Consider the following 20,428-nt stretch of genomic DNA (forward strand, 5'->3'; position numbering starts at 1 on the left):
ACATTTAATAATATTCCTATCTTATCGTTTCTTATATCATATTTACATGTTGGGATCACACCAAAAAGAACAAAAGAACAGAGTTCTGATTTCCTCCCGGTTGCACATATCGTATTTATCTAGGGAACAAAGGGCAATAACTAAACAAGTCCGTTCTGTTCTTTTTAAAACTTTTTAAAAATATCTTTACAAAAATGAAGGCTTCAGAACCAATGCAATGCCAATTCCATTGTAGTTTATATTTATAAGGCACATCACTCATTAACAATATTTGATCACAATTTATTTTCAAAAGTATCCAATACATTGCTGATGTAAACCTTCGAGTTGTACCCATTAGAGTGCTCATATGGCAATTTTCCAAATAAAAAAAAAAACTCGTTCATAAAAAATTGATCGGTATTAATTTTCAAATCAGTCCTAAATATTGCTGATATCAACCTATGGCTATGATTTAAATTTCATATATTCGGGTATGAATTGTACATATGATATGAGAGCGCTTACAATGCAGTTCTCCATATAATTATATTTCCAAGGGGCATAACTCTTTTAAAATTAACTGTTTGACACTAGTTTTCTAATTCGTCCAAGTCATTGCTAATATAAACCTCCGATGCAAGTTTCATAAAATTCTGTCAAGAATTGTACATATGACAGTGTAAACGATGCAATTTTTAATATTACTTATGCATCCAAAGGGCAGAACTCTTTTAAAAGTAAATGATCAGGACTGAATTTCAAACTAGCCCAATATATTGCTAAAAAACGTAGGATATAAGTTACATAAAATAATCTGGCAAAAATTATACATGTGAGATCGGCCGTACGAACGCTCAGACCTACGGACAGACGGAAGGACAAACGCCCGATATTTCCATTGACGTCGCAATGCGTTACGCCGGGTACAAACATATATCAATCTACGATTTGTCGTTTGCGCCCACCAAGTTTGCTCAAAAGGCTTTTTTTCTTTTTCGTCAATTAGTTTATTGTGTTACTTTAATATTTAACAATGGACTTCAAACAAACTATCAATATTAAGGTGGCACAATTATGTATTTATTTGGATCAAAACCATGACAAATGTAACCAAAATGTAACCAAAACCCTGACGAATTTCTAGACTCTTAACTGAACCATGTCATTCGCTTAACCAAACCATACCAATTTCGATATTTTGGTTATCCTGCGTTAATTTCTTAAAACAACAATTTCAATTAAGATCGCTTGACTTACAATAAAGATTCAATAAAATTGAGAATGGAAATGGGGAATGTGTCAAAGAGACAACAACCCGACCATAGAGAAGACAACAGCAGAAGGTCATTCAAACATGTAATTTGCTTTTTATTTGCTCATTTTAAAAGAACTGAGGCAATCGTTTCGGGAAGTAACATAACTTATCCATGACCAACTTAACCAAACTATAACAAAATCACTGTACTAAACGCTCCTCGATATGACTACCTTACTACCCGTGATAATGTTGAACAAATATCGTTAGGTGGGCAAATAAAGTACAAAGCTGAAAAGCATTGATGACCAAAAATTCCAAAAGGTTTTGCCAAGGTTGTTTAGTTTTAAAGACAAAATCATCAAATTCAAATAATTCACGCACAAAAACAAAATTCAAATCAAAATAATTACTATACTATATATAAAAATATTAATTTTCGCGAACCATTTAGGTCACGGAAATTCCAAAATATGGCATCAGTAAGGAGAGTTGTGCAAATAATGTAAATACACAGAACCCCATCCAAATTTTTTTTAGCTAAAAGTATAATCATTTTCTATTTTATATGTACTATATAACAACATTCCATTTTTCTATAATTTCGATTAAAAAATTCCAAAATATGAGTTAAAATAGGTCGAATGCCCCAAATAAACATGTTCTGATTGGTTGAAGTACTGTGGCGTCGATGATAAGCATAACAAGCCTCGATGTAAAGCACACGCTTCACAGGAATACGGAGAGTTTTACAAATAATATGAATACACAGATCCTCCATCCTATTTATGTTTTGCTGAAAATGTTGCAGTGTTCATCATTTCTGTTTTGATTCTGCTAACAACATTCCATTTTTTCTATAATTCTGATTTAAAGATGTGGAAACCGACGTAATAAAAATAGATGGCCTCAATGATTTAAAAGCAACGCAAAAAATTCCGTTAATATAAACATGTTGAACTTCGACCCTGAGTTCTACCGGGGTATAAACCGATTCACAAATAAAGATCTCCTTGCGCTCAAATGTAATTCTTAGTGAAGTATACGGGTAAATTCGTTTACGGAAATTTATACACACTTTATCATTAATATATTACCAGGCTTTTGCATATTCACGTTTTTTTATGTTCAACTTTAGTCAAATTCAATTATATACATTTTTTTTACGTAAAGCAATAGGAGTAAGAATATTATTTCGCGCCAATTTAACCGGCATCATCACCATCATCAAATTATTTACCGTTATTTTTGTGAAATTTCAGTTATATAGTTTATTAATTAGAGAAATTTTGGTAAGTATTACTTATTAATGTTAAGGTTCTACTGATGTGCTTCTCTAGACCTTTTTGACGGTCAGTTGTATCCCATTTATCTCAACATTATCCCCGATGACAGAAATGTCAACCCGACCTATTCGTGTCAAAAGTGAAAATCGATCTATTTGATGAACTAATTTCTTCATAAACTGTACATGCATTATTTCTGTATTATTTGATAACCAATCACATTCACGTTGCATGTTTGCATGATAATGGGTTATGTATCAGTGGATTGTAACTTGGGAGATGCAGCATGTGAGGTCTGCGCGATCACGTGACATTATTATTTGTAAATAAACATGCTCCCCGTGTAACACGTGTCTGAATTATCTTTTCAAAGTGTTATGAATCTTTCAATCACTATTTTATGATATATTTTTCTGTTTTTAGGTTTGCATATCAGTAGTCAAAGTGAATTAGACATAGTTCTGAGTAGTGTGGGTTTTTTTTTAGAATTAGAATTCTCCCTCTATTTTTGAAACCTGCATACCAAATTAAAGGGCATTTGCTCCCCTTGAACACTATTTGGCCCCTTCGCTGTCATTTCCCTTTAAATTTGCTCAAAAGTCATCCTTTTAGTCCATTTACAGTAACGGCTGATTTGTGATTTTACCATCTTAACTGCAATTTTCATATTGAACACATTTGACCATTCAGTATGAGTTTCCAGGTATATTTTGTCTTATATGAAGGAGGTTTTAGGTCATGTTTTCCTAAACACCTTATTGCTATTTGTCTGTCTGGATTGTTAAAACCACAAAATCAAATATCGATGAATATGCAAGTTTTCAACAATCCAGGAGAATTGACATCCACGAAAAAAATATAGGAATCCACAGTAAGATAACTCCCTTTTAGGTTTTGATAAACTTTGGATGTGACATTAGGAAGTTATAAAACTTTATTTGAATATGTTTCAAGCATATTACATGCATGCTACGCACCGCTTTTTATCAGGAATTTTATAATTTATGTCTTAAAATTCGGGTTTTATCCATTCTAATAGGTGGATTTTCAAGTTAATGGGAAAAATGCTTTGTTCACTAATTCAGCAATGCTTTAACTGTTGTGAATGTGAGCTCCCTTCGGCTATTATTAGAATCTAGATTTACATCATTCATTTTCAATGTAAGAGTTCTCCTTTCATTCAAAAGGTAGATTTCCATGTTTGCTGGTCACTTCAAGGTCACAAACAATATCACTGAATGCAGTTTCTAGTCAAGTCTTGACTAGAAACTGCATTCAGTGATATTGTTTGTCTCAATTTACACCTGAATTTCAGATTTTTCCTAATTACCAATCACTAAAATAAATGTCATTTTAATATCATTTAATACATACATGTAGTATTGTATGTAACTATCATATTCATGTTTTTATTTGACATTATGAAAGTACTATTGAGATCCAGGATTCTGACTTGAATAAACAGTGTTTGTAACACACATGGTTTTATCCGTTTCTTTCCCTTCTCTCTACTTATAAAGGGGGAGGATTCCCAATTACTTAATATATTTAATTAAATTGTATTCAGGCGCGTAGCTCCCTATACGCCAACACGCAGTTGCGTGCACATCAATTCAGTATGCAAAAAAAAAAAATGTCAAAATAAAAATTTATAGCATTCGGCATGCAAAAAAAAAATGTTAAAATAAAAATTTAAAGGAAACACTAATATGTTGTTTATAATAAACAAGTCATTTAAAAATTGTATGTTTTCGAATATCATAAATACAGTTGTGAAAATGAATAATCAGTCCCTTGCTTTAATGAAAATGAAAAATCTTGCTTCAATAGTGCAGAAAATGAATAATTTGTCCTCTTAGATTACAAAAATAAACCCCCCCCCCCCCCCCCCCCCCCGCATAATATCGGGCGTATGACATTTGCGCCGATTTTGAAAATTTCCATTCTTTCATTTGCGCCGATTTCATTTTTTCATTTGCGCCGATTTTATAATTTCTCCTAATTGGATTTACAGGTAAAAATAAGTTAATACTTTTACATGTACTATAACTTGAAGATTTATTGGTATATCTGATTATAAACGTTGTTCAATTATGTTTAATAGATATAGGAAGATGTGGTATGAATGCAAATGAGACAATTCTCCATCCAAGCTGATTGGAAGACTATTTATGAAAGTAAACCATTTTTAAGTTTATTTTGATTCTAATTGTTCTGGAAATTCGTTGTAACACGATGGACATATTGTAACGACCCGATGAGTCAATTCTTTAATCTTCGACAGCCATACATATCGGAGGGTCAGTGTCCAGAAAAATAACATATCTTGCCGATGTACCATTAAATCGTGTAAAGCCAGAGTCACAACGGATTCTGATTGGGAGACTATTGTCAAACCAAAACACAGAAAGAACATAACCATGGGGCAGTTGACCGAAAGACCGAGGCTGAAGATCTACGAGTACGGTAAAGGAAAAGTCTGGAGATGTATCTTCAAAGACTGGGATGAAAAGTTATCTCATTGGCACTAATACCATATCCTCTTATATCTGTTTACCTGTAATTTACCTGTAATTTACCTGTAAAAAAATCGGCGCAAATGAAAAAAAAAATCGGCGCAAATGAAAGAAAAAATCGGCGCAAATGAAATGCAGATCGGCGCAAATGCAAAACGCCGATAATATCAAATGGTCAACCCCTAAGTCTATATGTAGGATTTTTTTCTGCAATAGGTAAAAGTCCAATTTAAAATTAAATGTTTTAAGTTCTTAGACTACATTCATTACTACATTCATTCTGTGTCAGAAACCTATTCTGTTTTGACTATTTGATCACAACCCAAATTCAGAGCTGTATCAGGCTTTAATGTTGTGTCCATACTTGCCCCAACTGTTCAGGGTTCGACCTCTGCTGTAGTATCAAGCTGCGCCCTGTGGAGCATCTGGTTGATTTGAAGGGTAGATGTTTCTGACCTGTTTATTAGTGGAATTGTGAATCAGGCCATTACTCTTCTCAATTGTATTAATGCATACTTTTCATGTTGGGACAGTTTCCCTCATTTTTGAAGGCTGTATGGTTGCCTATAATTGCTTTGTCATTTGAACATTTGTGGGTAGTTGTCTTATTGGCAATCTTATTACATATTTTAATTTTTATACGTATCCATCCTTCAGAAAAGTTGTTCCAAATGTAATGAATACCGTCCAGACTTGCCTTCATCTTCCTTTATCTTCATTGGAAAATTTATTTTTTTTTGGGGGGGGGAGGGTTCCAAACCTGTTGTTTATAAGTTGCAAATCAGGCCTTTACTTTTCTTAATTTAATTGTTGCTTACTTAACATGTCTAGACTGTTTTTTTCTCACTTTTTAAGGCTGTATGGTTGCCTATAATTACTTTGTTATTTTAACTTCTGAAAAGCTGTCTCATTGGAAATTATACCACATATATACAGATTTTTATATGGATTGTAGACCTGAAAAAGATGTTCAAAGTTGAATATGCTGCAAACTTCAAACAACCTACTACTTATTTACCATGCATGTTTATCATGAAACTTTTGATCAGAACTATATATATAAGTGATTTCACCATTTCTTCATATGTGTACCACTATCAATAAACAGAACAAATGCGAATAATTTTTTTAATATTTGCATATGGTTTCCTTTAATTTCTCACATCTATTTTATTTGAATTTAGGGAAATAAGTATTATTTATATAAACAAATCTCATGTCGATATATAACATGTACAACAATCAAACATCAACCCACACTAAACTGGCTGTAGTTGAAAAACATCACAAGGGAAAATACAGTGAAATTTGGAGAATTTATATTATCACATGTACATGCATTTGAAATATTTAAAATATTTTTTTTCAAATTTTTTAGTTTTAGGTTCCACCTAGCTACCATATTAGAAAACTGGGATTTAAACGCTAGTCTATTAGAGGGATATGTCCAGTGGCGAATCCAATTATTTCATAAGAGGGGCCCACTGACTGCCTAAGAGAGGGCCCACTCCGGTCATGATCCAGTGGTTCTCTAAATAATCAACCATTTTTTTCCAGACAAAGGGGGGGGGGGGGGGGGGGCTCTTAATTCGCCTTTGATTTCATTGGTTGTAATTTTGTAATTTTATTTTATCATGAATCAGATTTGAACACGACTTTGGGAATGAAGGTAAAGACCGAATGTCAGTTTTAGTCTTATATATGTACTTAAATTTTAGTCTTACATGTATATATGTGTACATATATCACTGATTCAGTGGCGATGGTGAATAGCTATATATAGACACTGACAAGTCTTAGATAACATTTTATAGTTTTGAATGTTTTTTCATCAGTTGACTAAAATTAGGTGGAGGTATGTTTTTATTTCCAACAGAGGAGCAATCAAAATTATCATCTCAACCTATATCAATTTGTGCATGAAGCGATTGATAGTTGCCAGACACTGAATGATTATACCACAAATTTGTGAAAGTTTTAACCTATGCATATATACTTTAAATACGATAAAAAAACAATCATGTCTTTTTCAGGACTTCTGATCCAACCATGTAGTATGGCATGTTATTGAGATATGGTTCTGGTTGATGGATGTTCATGAAGGACATGTAGTACAAAGTATATCACTGGATTGAGCTCTCTGTCTAAGTGTATTATTAAAGTGCTTTGCTTTGAGCTCGGTTCATTGTTATGCAATTCATTCTTTGTGAAATAAAGATTTTACAGACAACTCTTATGTACAAGGATGTCTCAAAGTATTATCATTTCTATGTACAATGTAAGTAACAGGGAGATAAAAGCATTTTATTTTTTGTTTGAACCAAACATTATTTGTCCATTGACCAAATTTAAAAAAAAAAGAACAAATTTACACAACAATATATGCTACTCCCCCTACTAGCAAAATAATGCTAGGCTGTATTAATATATCTGTAATGCCTACTGATGACTCGGTCCTGAGTGTAAATGGCCATTCAATTATGTTAAAAATTAGACCAAAATTTATAAGGCCTATCTGGCTTAATTGATTTCTGAAAATATATTTCATTGTACATGTTCAACATTTTTCACTCGTTTGTTTATTTTGTGTGAATTAACATTGTAACAGTAAATGTTAATTACAACAGTAACTCTTTCATACCACAACAAATACTGTATTGGTATCACTTATATTTGTATCCACATATTAACAAAAAAAATGAAAAGAGAATACTATTAGTTTTGCAATACCATTTTCATATTGAATACTATAACTTTTTAGATATTTGGACATATTAAGTAAATGTTTATAATATCCACTTGACATGCTTGAATTTCTTTCAGATAACTTTTGGAGCAGTTATGAGTCTTTGAAGCATGCTCACAAAGGTTCTTTCGATGATATCATTTTCATATTGGTCAAAATTTTGTTTTGCTTTCACCAGCTTTGAAGGAGATATTATTAAAGAGTTGATAGAAAACAGCACAGAAGCTTACTTTCTAGCTCATCAGGCCCAAGCATCATGTTAGACATTGTCATTACCAAAAACCAATAAATGTCTTCTAATCTGAGGATCAATTCAACATTTTAAAGTGTTTTACTAATGATACTGACAAGCCACCACAAAGATATATAAATAGAACCATACAAATAGTTAGCAAATACATATAAAAAAAGATGTGATATGATTGCCAATGAGACAATTCTCCACAACAGACCAAAATGACATAGAAATTAACAATTACAGGTCACCGCACAACCTTCAACAATAAGCAAAGCTAATACAGCATAGTCGGCTATAAAAGGTATCGAAATGACAATGTAAAACAATTCAAAGGAGAAAAATAACAGGCTTATTTTATGTACAAAAAATAAAGAAAAAACGAATATGTAACACATAAACAAACGACAACCACTGAATTACAGGCTCCTTATATTATGTTCTCAGATATCATCTCCCAATTTAAAAAAATCACGAAAAATTGAACCTATTATGTGTTGCTCTCCTAGCTATAAAATGTATCCAAAATCAAAGATGTGGAACATATTCTATCATAATCATTTGGTAACTAATGCAATTAGTGTCTCTTCCATGCCCGTCTTTAACATAAAAACTAAAATATATATTTTAATTAAACAATACTCCTAATGCTCAGGTTGGTTGTCATCGTGCAACACAGTTAATAACACACATAGGAAAAGCATAGAACTACATTTATCATAAAACACTGTCAAACATCCAAACATACTATCCACACTCATCTGTGTCCACACTTGTATTTCAATATAATATATGTTAATATAGTATGGTCAAGAAAATATGATGACATGTAATCCTTCAATCTATAAAGCTTTTAGTCAAATTAGTGTGTTTCGAATGGAACGAACTGATTTAAATAAACTAATTTCTATTTTCCCTGTAAGTAAGAAATCGTGCAATTCGTATGATGAAAGAAAAGAAATAGCATGTCTTTTGCATTTGGCAAATGGCTGAATTCCATTAGCAGTTCTCCAAATCTCACTAAAGTTAAGATGAATGGAAATCACAAAACCATCCCAGGCACAGTGTTCATGCTTCTTTTTGATGAAATATCATTTTCATACTTGTGTTTCAAAAAGAGAACGTAAGTCCCGGTATTTGTCCACATATTTCACTTCTTTTAACATGTTTAAAATATGGTTTAAGAGATGGTGGTAAAAATGTCACTGTTTCTGCTGTAAATCCACAACTTGAGTATACTAGATGTTTGTAACTTTTTCTTTTTCCAACGAATGTGCTGGGTCCTTTCATGTTAACTTTGATTGTATATCGTTTCATTTTATATATATCTACTGTGCGGCTTAAATTAATCTCATAAACTTGTTTGTTTGCCTCAGACTTCAGCTCTCTTTTTGTGGTACTGATTAGAGAATCTCCAAGTAAAATACTGATTGTTACATCGTTAGATCCTGAATATGTTGTTGATCCAAACAAGAGGACAGCGCACAACTTACCATTAAAAGATGTTTGAAAATCAACACAGTCATACTTAGACGTACGTTTGTAGAAATTAACTTTATTATAATTACAAACACATCTTCGAAAACGCACCCTATAATCATGATAATGTCTCTTTTGTGAAATAAAAATACTGTTCCCATTATTGGTAAAGGAATGGAAAACATTGATTGTTTAAATAGATGTCAGTAAGCCGCTGTTCGAAACATTCTCAGTAAAATAATGTTGCTTCATTGTTGGGAATCTGATCAGATATAACAAATCGCCAAGACATACCCTGACGTTGTTATATGCCGTTGGTATTTGTTGTTTCGTACATCTAAATTTTGCCCATCTAATCATTTGCTCATAAACATGCATCTCAATGCATCAGATTTGATAATATGTTTCACATATTCTCTTGGTAATTTCACAAAAGAAACGGATTTTAAGCAGTTGTGTCCATTTCTTAAAATGTATTCTAATGCACAAGACTTCAATTCTTCCAAATTAATGCCAAAAGCTATTTTCAGAACAGTGAACACATAATCTGTGTTCATTTTTTTCTTTAAAAAGCAAACGCATTTATCTTTTAGCACCTGGATGCAGTACTTATCTCCAGCAAGCAACAAACCCTCCACATTTTCATAATTTATCTCCACATCATCTGTGTAAATAAATCTGTAAATAACAAAGAATAATACTCGTTACATAAATACACATTTGTACTCTCTCACTCTCTCTCTCTCTCTCGTTTAATATGCTGTTAAATTCTAAATTGCCGACCTTTTTAAATATTTAAGATATAACTGTTAAGAATGGAGAAATATTGTAATACACGAACATTCAAGATATGGTGGTTGAATGTGTTCTCTAATGATTTTTAGTTGATATATGTAATTCATAAGTGTTTCCCGTTTCTCATGTTTCTCGTTTTTGTATATAGATTAGATCGTTGCTTTCTCCGTTTGGATGGTTTAACACTAGTAATTTTTTGAGGTCCTGTATAGATTGCTGCTCGGTGTTAGCCAAGGCTCCGTGTTGAAGACCACAGCTAGACCTATATAATGTATATTGGTTTACTTTTACAAAATGTGACCTCGATCGGGAGTTGTCTCATTTACACTTTTACCACGTTTTCCTTTATCTATGTCATGTACATGTTATTACTTGTACAAACATTTTATACAAGTAATGACTTGAATGAAGCCATCATACAAGTTATAATTATTGGCACAACTACAATTGTAGATTGAAGTAATTTCTTGTACAATTTTTACTGAGTAAAACAGGCTTTTAAATGAATTGCAGCAAATATAATTGCATACAGATTTACCACTATTTAATTAAATAGGAAACTTTTGTTTGATAAAATTTTTTGAAGGGAAGTTTAATGAGTAGAAAAGTCAAAACTGTCAACAGAATCTAAAGGACCATTAAAAGTACGTAACTTACATGTATCTAAAACGTCCAAAGAATATTTTACACTCCAATAAAGGTTAATTTCACCATTTTCATATAGCTCATCACAATAAGTTCTATGATAAATGATCTAGTTAAAAACACTTAAAGATTAGTTGTATAAGTTAAAAGATATCAAATGAGTGTTGATGAGACAACTGTAAATCCAAATCTAATGTTTAAAAAGTTAAGAATATAGGTTCGGCCTTCAATACTGAGCATTGAGCACTCACAACATTTACTAGAGGCCGAGATGAAAGAATATGTTACTGATTTTTTTAGGAGTTAAGGTAACCAATAAAGAGAAGGGATCTTCAAATGACCAGAAAAGGCCTTAGCTTTGATGTTTATGATAAAAAAAATTACTCTTTGACTCTCTGTGGAGCGCACGTACTTGGTACAGGTGTATTCAAAATGTTATTCTTAAGAACGTTCGTGTAGTACATTGTATTTAAGGCATACCACCATCACAGTGTTGACTACTTTGCCGGCCGGTGCAAAAACACAAACCGCTGAAAGTACCTAAATTGTCTTTCATATTCTAGTTTTAAATATGTTCCCTTGACCCAGTTTATTGTCATTAACTGCGACAAAGGAACATAATTATCTAAATCTAAAACATATTCTTTTGATATAAAGTTTTTTATATATAAGATCCAGTCAGGCTGCAGTCGTTAATGCAAGATAATTCTGTAATTTTACGGGACTCTGCAAATTATTTAAGTAATTAATTGCCCTTGTTGTTTCATGATCGTTGGTAATAATCTTATTTTTTTTTCAATGAATTTGACTTACTTCAACATCAACTTAAAATAAGCCGGCTCAATATCAGCTATTGTCACCTTTCCTTTCTCTGCCAATGAACCTTCAAACATAGTGTAAAAGACACTGCTAGCACTAGCCAACATGTACGTATGATCACAGATAATTTCAGCATTTTCTCCAACTAAAAAGATGACATCACACATTAACTGTTTTTCCAACATCAATTTCATTCTCTCTTTTAATGACTTTCCAGATTGCCAGTCCATTTCCATCACAAACTACGCAGAGAAAATAAATACATACTCATAACTATAAATCCCAATCAACATCCAATAGATATAAGAAGATGTGGTATGAGTGCCAATGAGACAACTCTCCCTCCAACTCATAAACTTATAAAAGTTAAGCATTTTAGGTCAAAGTACAGTTTTCAACACGGAGCTGGTTTAAAATCACCAGTGCTACATGTACATTTAGGTCGGGTAAATCGCAGAATGTTGTTTTTTGACCGGGCTCGAATTGGTGCTGTTACATCTGACAAAACATATCCGAAATAATTTGCAAAGAATACCGCTCAAGCTAATGGCCGTCTTAAACTTGAACCGTGAAACTTAAACTTTTATTATAAAATCTATTTATGATAGAAGTTTCCATGTCAATATTATCAGATTATTACATGACATTTTTCATATCGCATGTATTATCAGCCCTAGGTTCAATATCAGCCCAAGAGCCGCATGGCTCAAGGGCTGAATTTGACCGAGGGCTGATAATACATGCGATATGAAAAATGACATGTTATGATCTTTTTATCATATGCTTCAACAGTAGAGAAAAATAACAGATTCATATATTGATCCTTTTACGTGGTTCTCGAAGTTTAAAGATTAAAAAAGTTCACGGCCGTCGGACCCAAAATTTGATACATTCAATCTGAAATCTTTCTAGCATATGCCTCAACAGAAAGAGAGAAAGAAAAAAAAACATATTAATATGGACGAATCGACAAAAAAAAGTCAACAATATACATAATGATCATTGTTTGGAAAAGTCAACTTTTTAAAGAAACTTTCTAAATTATGTTTCAGAAAAACTTAAACAATGCATTTATTAATTAATTTGTTTGTGTTTTTTTTTTTTGTTTTTTTTTTGTTTTTTTTTATCATTTTAAATAATATGCTTTCCAGTATTCAAGAAATTGTTTTGTACACTACTTTGTAATGTTTTTCACTGAAAACGTAACATTAAGGTGTATTTTCCGGAATTGGCCGAGTATTACCGGAATGCCATGTGATAACGTTACGGAAAGGCATGTGATAACAATCGAAGCATGTGATAAACTTTTCATATCAGCCCGCTAAGCACCAATTCGAAAAATATGGAATTTACGTCAATTTAATGCTATTATCATACGGTAAAATTTATATGTTATTTAGTCTAAGTATATGATAATAGACCTTATTCAGTGACTCATACTATAGTAAGTCATTATTTTGTTTGAAAAGAATGACAAAGATATAAACTAACTGGATCTGGATGGTAAGTATTATTTTTGATTTTACAGCACTCACTTCATACTAACAACATTTCACTTGAGCAATCTGCTAAAATATTTTACCAGTTGATCAGTTTGTGGGAGAAGAAATCAAACTGCAATTTGGTAAACTGTTTTAGCCATTGCTATTGTGATACCCCAAAGGTCACTGGATAAGCACTGTAACATTATTGCTGCTTACAGTTTATCTCTATCTATAATAATATTCCAAATAATAACAAAAAACTGCAAAATTTCCTTTAAATATCTAATTCACGGATAGCAACCCTACAACTGGTTGTCTGATTAGGGAAAATACATCTTTACCTGATGTGCATGTTTACCCCATGTCAAATGTACGTAATGCTTTTGTTTAAGAGATATAAGTTAAAAACTGCATTTACCCCCTATGTTTTTTTTTTAGCTAGGGCGATCATGTTGGTTGGCAGACACGGTCGTCAGACACACTTTTTAAACTAGATAACCCAATGATGATTGTGGCGAGGTTTGGTTAAATTTGGCCCAGTAGTTACAGAAATGTGTAATTTGATATCAACAAGTACTGAAAAAACAACGAGATACGTGCATTTTTTTTTACAGATAACATTTTAAGGAAACGTCTTTCACGGAGATTATAGATTTTGTGTAATTGCTTTTATATTTTCATAGTTACAGTTACTCTGGATTTTTTTGGCAAATGAAGGCCTGTTTATTACGATTTTTTTCAAAATAATGCAATTATCAAAACAGCAAAAGAATTAAAGAGACGTGCTTTTATGTACAAAAGAATTAAACTAAATAAAGATATCGTTCACGGGAATTATATTTTTATTGTTTCATTGCATTTAATAGAAATTATGGATATTGCGGCTTCTGAAGCCAAAATTCCAGAAAATCCCCCGATTCTACATAGATTTTCGTTATATCACTTAAAATATATCTCTTGTTTGATAATAATTGTTTACAAAAAGCCCTAAACAATCTTTGCAATTCAAGAAATTGCCTTCTAGAGAGAAGGTGTAACTGATTAAGTCCATATTTGTATGTGTACATTTGTCATATCGTTAATTCGGAATACATTTCAAAACTCATCTGGGGCCAACACAAATTGATTTGTTTTAATGTTTTTTGTACCATATGATAAAGTAACAACTAATAAAAGTAATAAATAAAATTTGTAATGAAAAATAACTGTTTCATTTTTTTCCGAAATGTTTATACCCTCGAGCCTCCTTAATCAAAATGAATAAGAAATAAAATATTATTTGAATGTTTAAGTGTCATTTAAAACGATTGGGGGTTTTATGATCATAATACAACAACCAACAATACAATACATAAATGGGTATAATTTTGTGTTTCCATTTTTTTAATGTTTTACCACTGAGTGAGTACTTGATTAATGTCCCAAAATCCAACAAGTAATAAAATAGTAAATCTTCACTGACTTGACTTTCCTACTTTAAAGGCATTCAAAAGTTTTGATTGCACAACATGTTTAACCTGACTAGCATATTAGGTTTGAACCTGCTGAAAGTAAAGCGTTGTCGGTTGCTGGTAATCTTATTTGGTCTTTTTTTATATTGTTCTGTACATGAATAGGGATTTTGGTTTCCATTTAAATTATTTGATGGTCTTTTAACCGACTCATACAGTGTAGGTTTTGATCCTTGTCGAAGGCTTGTGTTTCCAGAATTATATCTAAGTAATTATGTTTAGTTGATATCAATGATTTATGTGATTTAATATGTAGATGTCAAGATGATTTAATAGGTTTTTGACCATGATTTCACAAAAAAATTCAATTTTAATTTGCTGTTCATGTAAGCCTTTTTTCATTCCTTCCTTTTTTTATTCCAGGTACAAATGTAACTGATATCATTGTTTTGTTTATATAAGACCATTTTATTGTTTACATACACTTAAATTAATAGATTAAAATTAAAATAGTTTTATAGGAAGTTTTATTAGATATTGACATAGAAGATATGATTTTATAACAAAGGCAAATGCACAGAAAAAATCTGGCAATCCAGTTTATATGAATTTTACAATTATTGACAATTTAAAAGCATTTGATTTAAATTAAATTCCTATTTTTGGGTTGAAGCTTTCAATTACCTCTTTAACAGTTTCCGTATGCACTTCTTCAACACTTTCGGGGTCCAGTGATGTCTTTTGGTTTTGTTGATTCTGAAGAAAAAAACCTGTATCAGTATCTAATATTTATTCTGAGATCAAGTAACATGTGTTTGTCCTATTGTGCATTAAACAACATCAAGAGACTACGACATGTAGAAGGCAAACTGGTAAAGGTATGCATGCTAATTGGACAATCATTTTAAGTGTAAAGCATAAGACAAGTTTTGCAGTTCACCTGTTATCTTTATTTACAGCCACGGCCTGACAAGAATGGTTGTAAAAGCTCATAAGCTAAAAAGAACCTTATTGTCACACCTAAATTCGTATTTATTTCAAAGAACTAAATAATAGTGGTTCCCGGTAATTCCAAACTTATTTTAAAAAAAGTCATACAATAAATGTAAGTGTCAGGGTGTAATATGCTACTTCCATTGAATTTTATTTCCAAGAGTCAAAATTGAACCTTCAAATTTTGTTGACTTTTTACACATTTTTACTATTTATACATTTTTACTGTATATGCATTTAAACCAAATAAATTTCATCAATTGCTTCAGGAAAGTGACGAACTTGCTGTAAATGTACCTAGTTTCCAGCAAATAGACCTCACTCAACGACAAAAATAACTCCCATTAAAATTCTTATTATAATTAATAAAACATTAAATCAAAGATAAAAAATCAACCACCATTACCATTCACATATTTTATAATATTTGTAATTATTAGGAAAAGAAAATTTAGCTGGTTTAATTGAGCAATATTTTTATATAGGGACATAACTAAAGAACAATTGAAGTGACACTTACAAATTGACTTTTGGGGAAATAAGCATTGCATATAAGTTTCATTGCATTTGGTCGAAGCAAACTAAATAAGAGGACAAAGTCCTTCCCATGGCCTAACTCTAGAACAATGAAAGTGAGGCCTCCAAATTTGTGAAATACAGCTTACATGTTTAACCTTGCTATGTGTCTGTGACATTACAAGTCAGAAGCCTATAATGGTTGTGGTTTGTTGTTGTGTTACATATTTGTTTTACATTCATTTTTTTTGCACATTCGTTATATTAATTATATATAATTTAATTTTGGATGTAACGTGTCTTCTGATTGGCTGACGTTATTTTGTTATGTGCCCATAGACATAATTTAGTCATGTGACCGTGACGTCATCAACGTTTTTTCATGGTTTTCTACGGTTTAAAATGGAATTTATTAGAATTAAATTGTAAGAAATGACTGTAATATTTTTTCTGTCTATTCGAAATAGCATAACAAATGTGGTGCACACTGTTAAATAACCCATTACGCGCGTTATTCAGTGTGCACCAAATTTTTTATGTTATTTCTTCATAGACAGAAAAAATATTACAGTCATTCCTTAAATAGGCCGTTTGTTTTCTCCTTTGAATTGTTTTACATTCCCTTTAAAGCTGACTATATGGTATTGTCTCATCTCATTCTTGAAGGGTGTACAGTGACCTGTAGTTGTTAATTTCTGTGTAATTTGGTCTTTTTAAAGAGTTGTCTCATTGGCATTCATATTGTATCTTCTTTTTTTACTAAGTATATATAGATATACACATACACACACATTAAGTATTTACCTCATTTTGTGATACTTCTTCAGTGACTTCCATAGCTTCTGTACCTTCTACAACATCTTCTGGAACATGTTTCTCTACTCTCTGGACATTGCTATTGTAGGATTAAATAGTGTCCCCCATGAAATGATGTCCCATGGACAAAATTTCACAGATATAACCTATGAAATTTGGTCCAGGACATAATTTTATTATAAAATATTGTCCACTTCTATGTAAAAGTGTCCGTTGACAAGAGATTCTAATAGTATTGTGACCTTCGTTGAACATTTTTTCATAATGAAATCATGTCCATATTGCATAAAAGTCTTGCCTGACCTATAGTTGTTTTAAATGTTTGTGTCATTTTGGTCTTTTGTGGATAGTTGTCTCATTGACAATCATACCACATCTTTTTTATATTGTCTAATACCAAAAAAAATATTTAACAAAAAATAATAAGACTAAATTGACTTTTGTTTTTAAATAAACAACAGGAATCTATCGACTATGAACTGTTTTAACATTTTTGAATTACAAGTTTTAATGTTTTCTCTTGTGTTTTTTTTTTGTCAACATGTATATAATACATTTCATTGCTTTTAATTTGAAACTGCTTTACCTTCCTTCTAAATGATGTTCTATCATTATTTTCAAACTCTGGAGGGTATTGATCATCACACAGAAAGTCATATAGCTGTTTATATTCACCACTTTCCATTTTTGTTTACATCTGTGTTGTCTTTATTTAAATTTCAATTATGATTTAACTAATTGATTAAAACATTTCAATGATTGCTAAATTATTTCCCTTCTTTAGGGACAGAAAAAAATAGCTACGCTATGAAATATTGCCTTTTGTGACATATTTTTATAAAACATCCATGAAATTATGTGCAAATACTAGGGACAATTTTTCACTTAGGGGGACACGATTTTATAGTTAACAAATGTGATATTCTGTCCCATGAACAAAATTTCACAGATGAACTGTGAAATAATGTTCTAGAGGACACAATTTCATGGGACACTTTTTTGGCTTACACTATCAATCTAAAAACAAAATAATCAAAACTTCTATAAAGAACTGGATATGTGTTTGACTTGCGAAAAATTATAATCATATATATCATGTTCTTTGCTCTTAAATTATCTTATATGCATAATTTTTCATTTGATACACTTGCCCTAAAATAAATTTTACATTAAACGCACACATCAATACATAATACAAAATGCATACACATTTCAAAAAATGATATAAACGAAGGTATAATATTTTCTACAATATTCCTTTTGAAAAACTGCGCTTTGGCATACAATTCATTCATTTTTCATGAACGTTACAAAAACGTATAAATGCTAAATTCCTACTCAAACTTTTTTTTATACTCATGCATACAATGTACCTTAATTTCGATGTTACTGAATTATACAAATATTTTTATAAATTTCATATTGGTATAAACTGAATGAAATCCTCGCCAAAACATTGTTTTATATGGACACATCTGTCTCATTGGGATGGGGGGGGGGGGGGGGGAGTCTTTTTTTACTGGGTTGCTGCTCCATTGACATATAGCAACATATCCAGGAATCTTGGATAGGAAGCATTAAACATATATTTAAATTTCTAGACTTAGAATATCTATTTGTTAACCAGTCAAACTTTTATTTTAAACAAAACCATGTTCTAAAAAAAGTAAAAACATCTTTAACTATTAAATTTAAAGAAAGCTGGTTAGCTAGTTTAGAAAGCAATTCTGGGAAGTGTACTAATTTACAATCTGGCAATAAATTAAGAACTTACAGAAAATTTAAAAATATTTTTATGTTTGAACCATATTTAAAAATGAATTCAAAAAAAGACAGGCAAATAATCACAAGATTTAGAACTAGCTGTCATGATCTTGAAATTGAAAGAGGGAGGTATATTGGAATTAAAGCTGAAGACAGAAAGTGTAAGCTATGTAAAAACGCAGTTGAAGACGAACTAAATTTTCTTTTAAAATGTCCTGTTCTAAAAGATACTCGATCTCAACATCTATCTAATTTAAATTCTAAATTCAAAAATTTTTCAAGATTATCTGATGAAATGAAATTTGTTTGGATTCTTTCATCTGAAGATTTGTTTGTTACTTCAAACTTATTTAATTTATTGCATTCCCTTTTTGAAGAACGAAAGAGAATTATAGAAAATATTGTTGTTTGAAAAAAAAAGAAAAAAAAAATAGAAGAAAAATATATATAGATATATACATGATATATATAGGAAATAAAATTGATCAGGAGTTGTCTCCCATAGACCTAGAACTATCCTAAAGATTTATGTAATTTCTCCAGGTCACAGTGGCACCCATAACAACTATGTTTTGTCAATAACTTGGTTTATATCAGGTTAATTAGTGTAAATGTGTATTCATGTGGTTTTTTGTTTAAATGTACTTTAATCATTCTAATCATTTTCTGTGCTTTATTTTGTAATTCATTTGATTGTATAGCTCAAATTTTGGGCACCATGATTGGTTAATAAAATTATCTTATCTTATCTATCTTATCTATCCTTAAGGGAGCTACCATTTGATTTTTATGGGGGGCTAGGATGAAATTTGAAAAAAAAATAGGCAGGACAGGAGTTTTGAGTAAAAAAAAAGGCAGGATGAGACAATTGCCAAAAAAAAAAAGTCAGGACGACAATTTAGGTAAAACAAAGTCAGGATAAACTAAAAAAAAAAAGCAGGACCAAACAGAGTGAAAAATAAAAAATCAGGACAAAATTTTTCATCCTAGCCCCCCCCCCATAAAAATCAAATGGTAGCTCCCTAGATAAAGGCAACAGCAGTATACCGCTGTTCAAAACTCATAAATCCATGGACAAAAAACAAAATCGGGTAACAAACTAAAACCGAGGGAAACGCATGAAATATAAGAGGAGAACAACGACACAACACTAAAATGTAACACACACAGAAACGGACCAAGCATCAGACAAAATCCCACAAATATAACATCAAAACCAAATACATGAATTTGGGATAGACAAGTACCGTGACACGTCTTATCGCAATGTGAAATTACACTCAAAAATAAGAGAAAACAAACGATGCAACGTTAAAATGAAACACACACAGAAACGAACAATAAATATAACAATGGCCATATTCCTAACTTGGTACAGGACATTTTTAAAGGAAAAAATGGTGGGTTGAACCTGGTTTTGTGGCATGCCAAACCTCGCACTTTAATGGCAATGTTAAATATAACATTGAAATGACAACATAATATTACAGGACTACAATACAAATAAATAGGAGAACGTATTAGACAAAGAAACACATGATTAATGAATAACAAAAAGCATCAGGTTTAAAATTCAATACGTCAAAAACGCGCCTCGTCCACACAAGACTCACCAGTGACGCCCAGATATAAAAGATCGAAAGCAA

At 31.4% G+C, this 20,428-nt stretch overlaps 1 protein-coding gene across 1 annotated transcript; it reads right to left on the minus strand.

Annotated features, from left to right (window-relative positions):
• Nucleotides 1-9,855: 9,855 nt before the first annotated feature.
• On the minus strand, nucleotides 9,856-17,630 carry LOC139500199 (BTB/POZ domain-containing protein 2-like). The gene is made up of 5 exons (XM_071288938.1): nucleotides 17,605-17,630; nucleotides 17,007-17,097; nucleotides 15,378-15,449; nucleotides 11,753-12,000; nucleotides 9,856-10,177 (listed from the first exon to the last, which is right to left on the minus strand). Exons 1-5 carry the CDS (start codon nucleotides 17,628-17,630, stop codon nucleotides 9,856-9,858), a joined length of 759 nt encoding a protein of 252 aa, XP_071145039.1.
• Nucleotides 17,631-20,428: the final 2,798 nt, after the last annotated feature.

Source organism: Mytilus edulis, chromosome 13 (assembly GCF_963676685.1).
Source record: "Mytilus edulis chromosome 13, xbMytEdul2.2, whole genome shotgun sequence".
Classification (NCBI taxonomy): domain Eukaryota; kingdom Metazoa; phylum Mollusca; class Bivalvia; order Mytilida; family Mytilidae; genus Mytilus; species Mytilus edulis.

Excerpts from the sequence above, each read along its gene's own strand:
- LOC139500199 (XM_071288938.1), bottom strand. The coding sequence starts at position 17,630 with ATGATAGAACATCATTTAGAAGGAAG. Across the intron at positions 15,450-17,006 it reads AAGAAGTATCACAAAATGAG|AATCAACAAAACCAAAAGAC; the intron begins GTAAATACTTAA and ends TTTTTTCTTCAG. Across the intron at positions 10,178-11,752 it reads TATTTTAAGTTGATGTTGAA|ATTTATTTACACAGATGATG; the intron begins GTAAGTCAAATT and ends TGTTATTTACAG.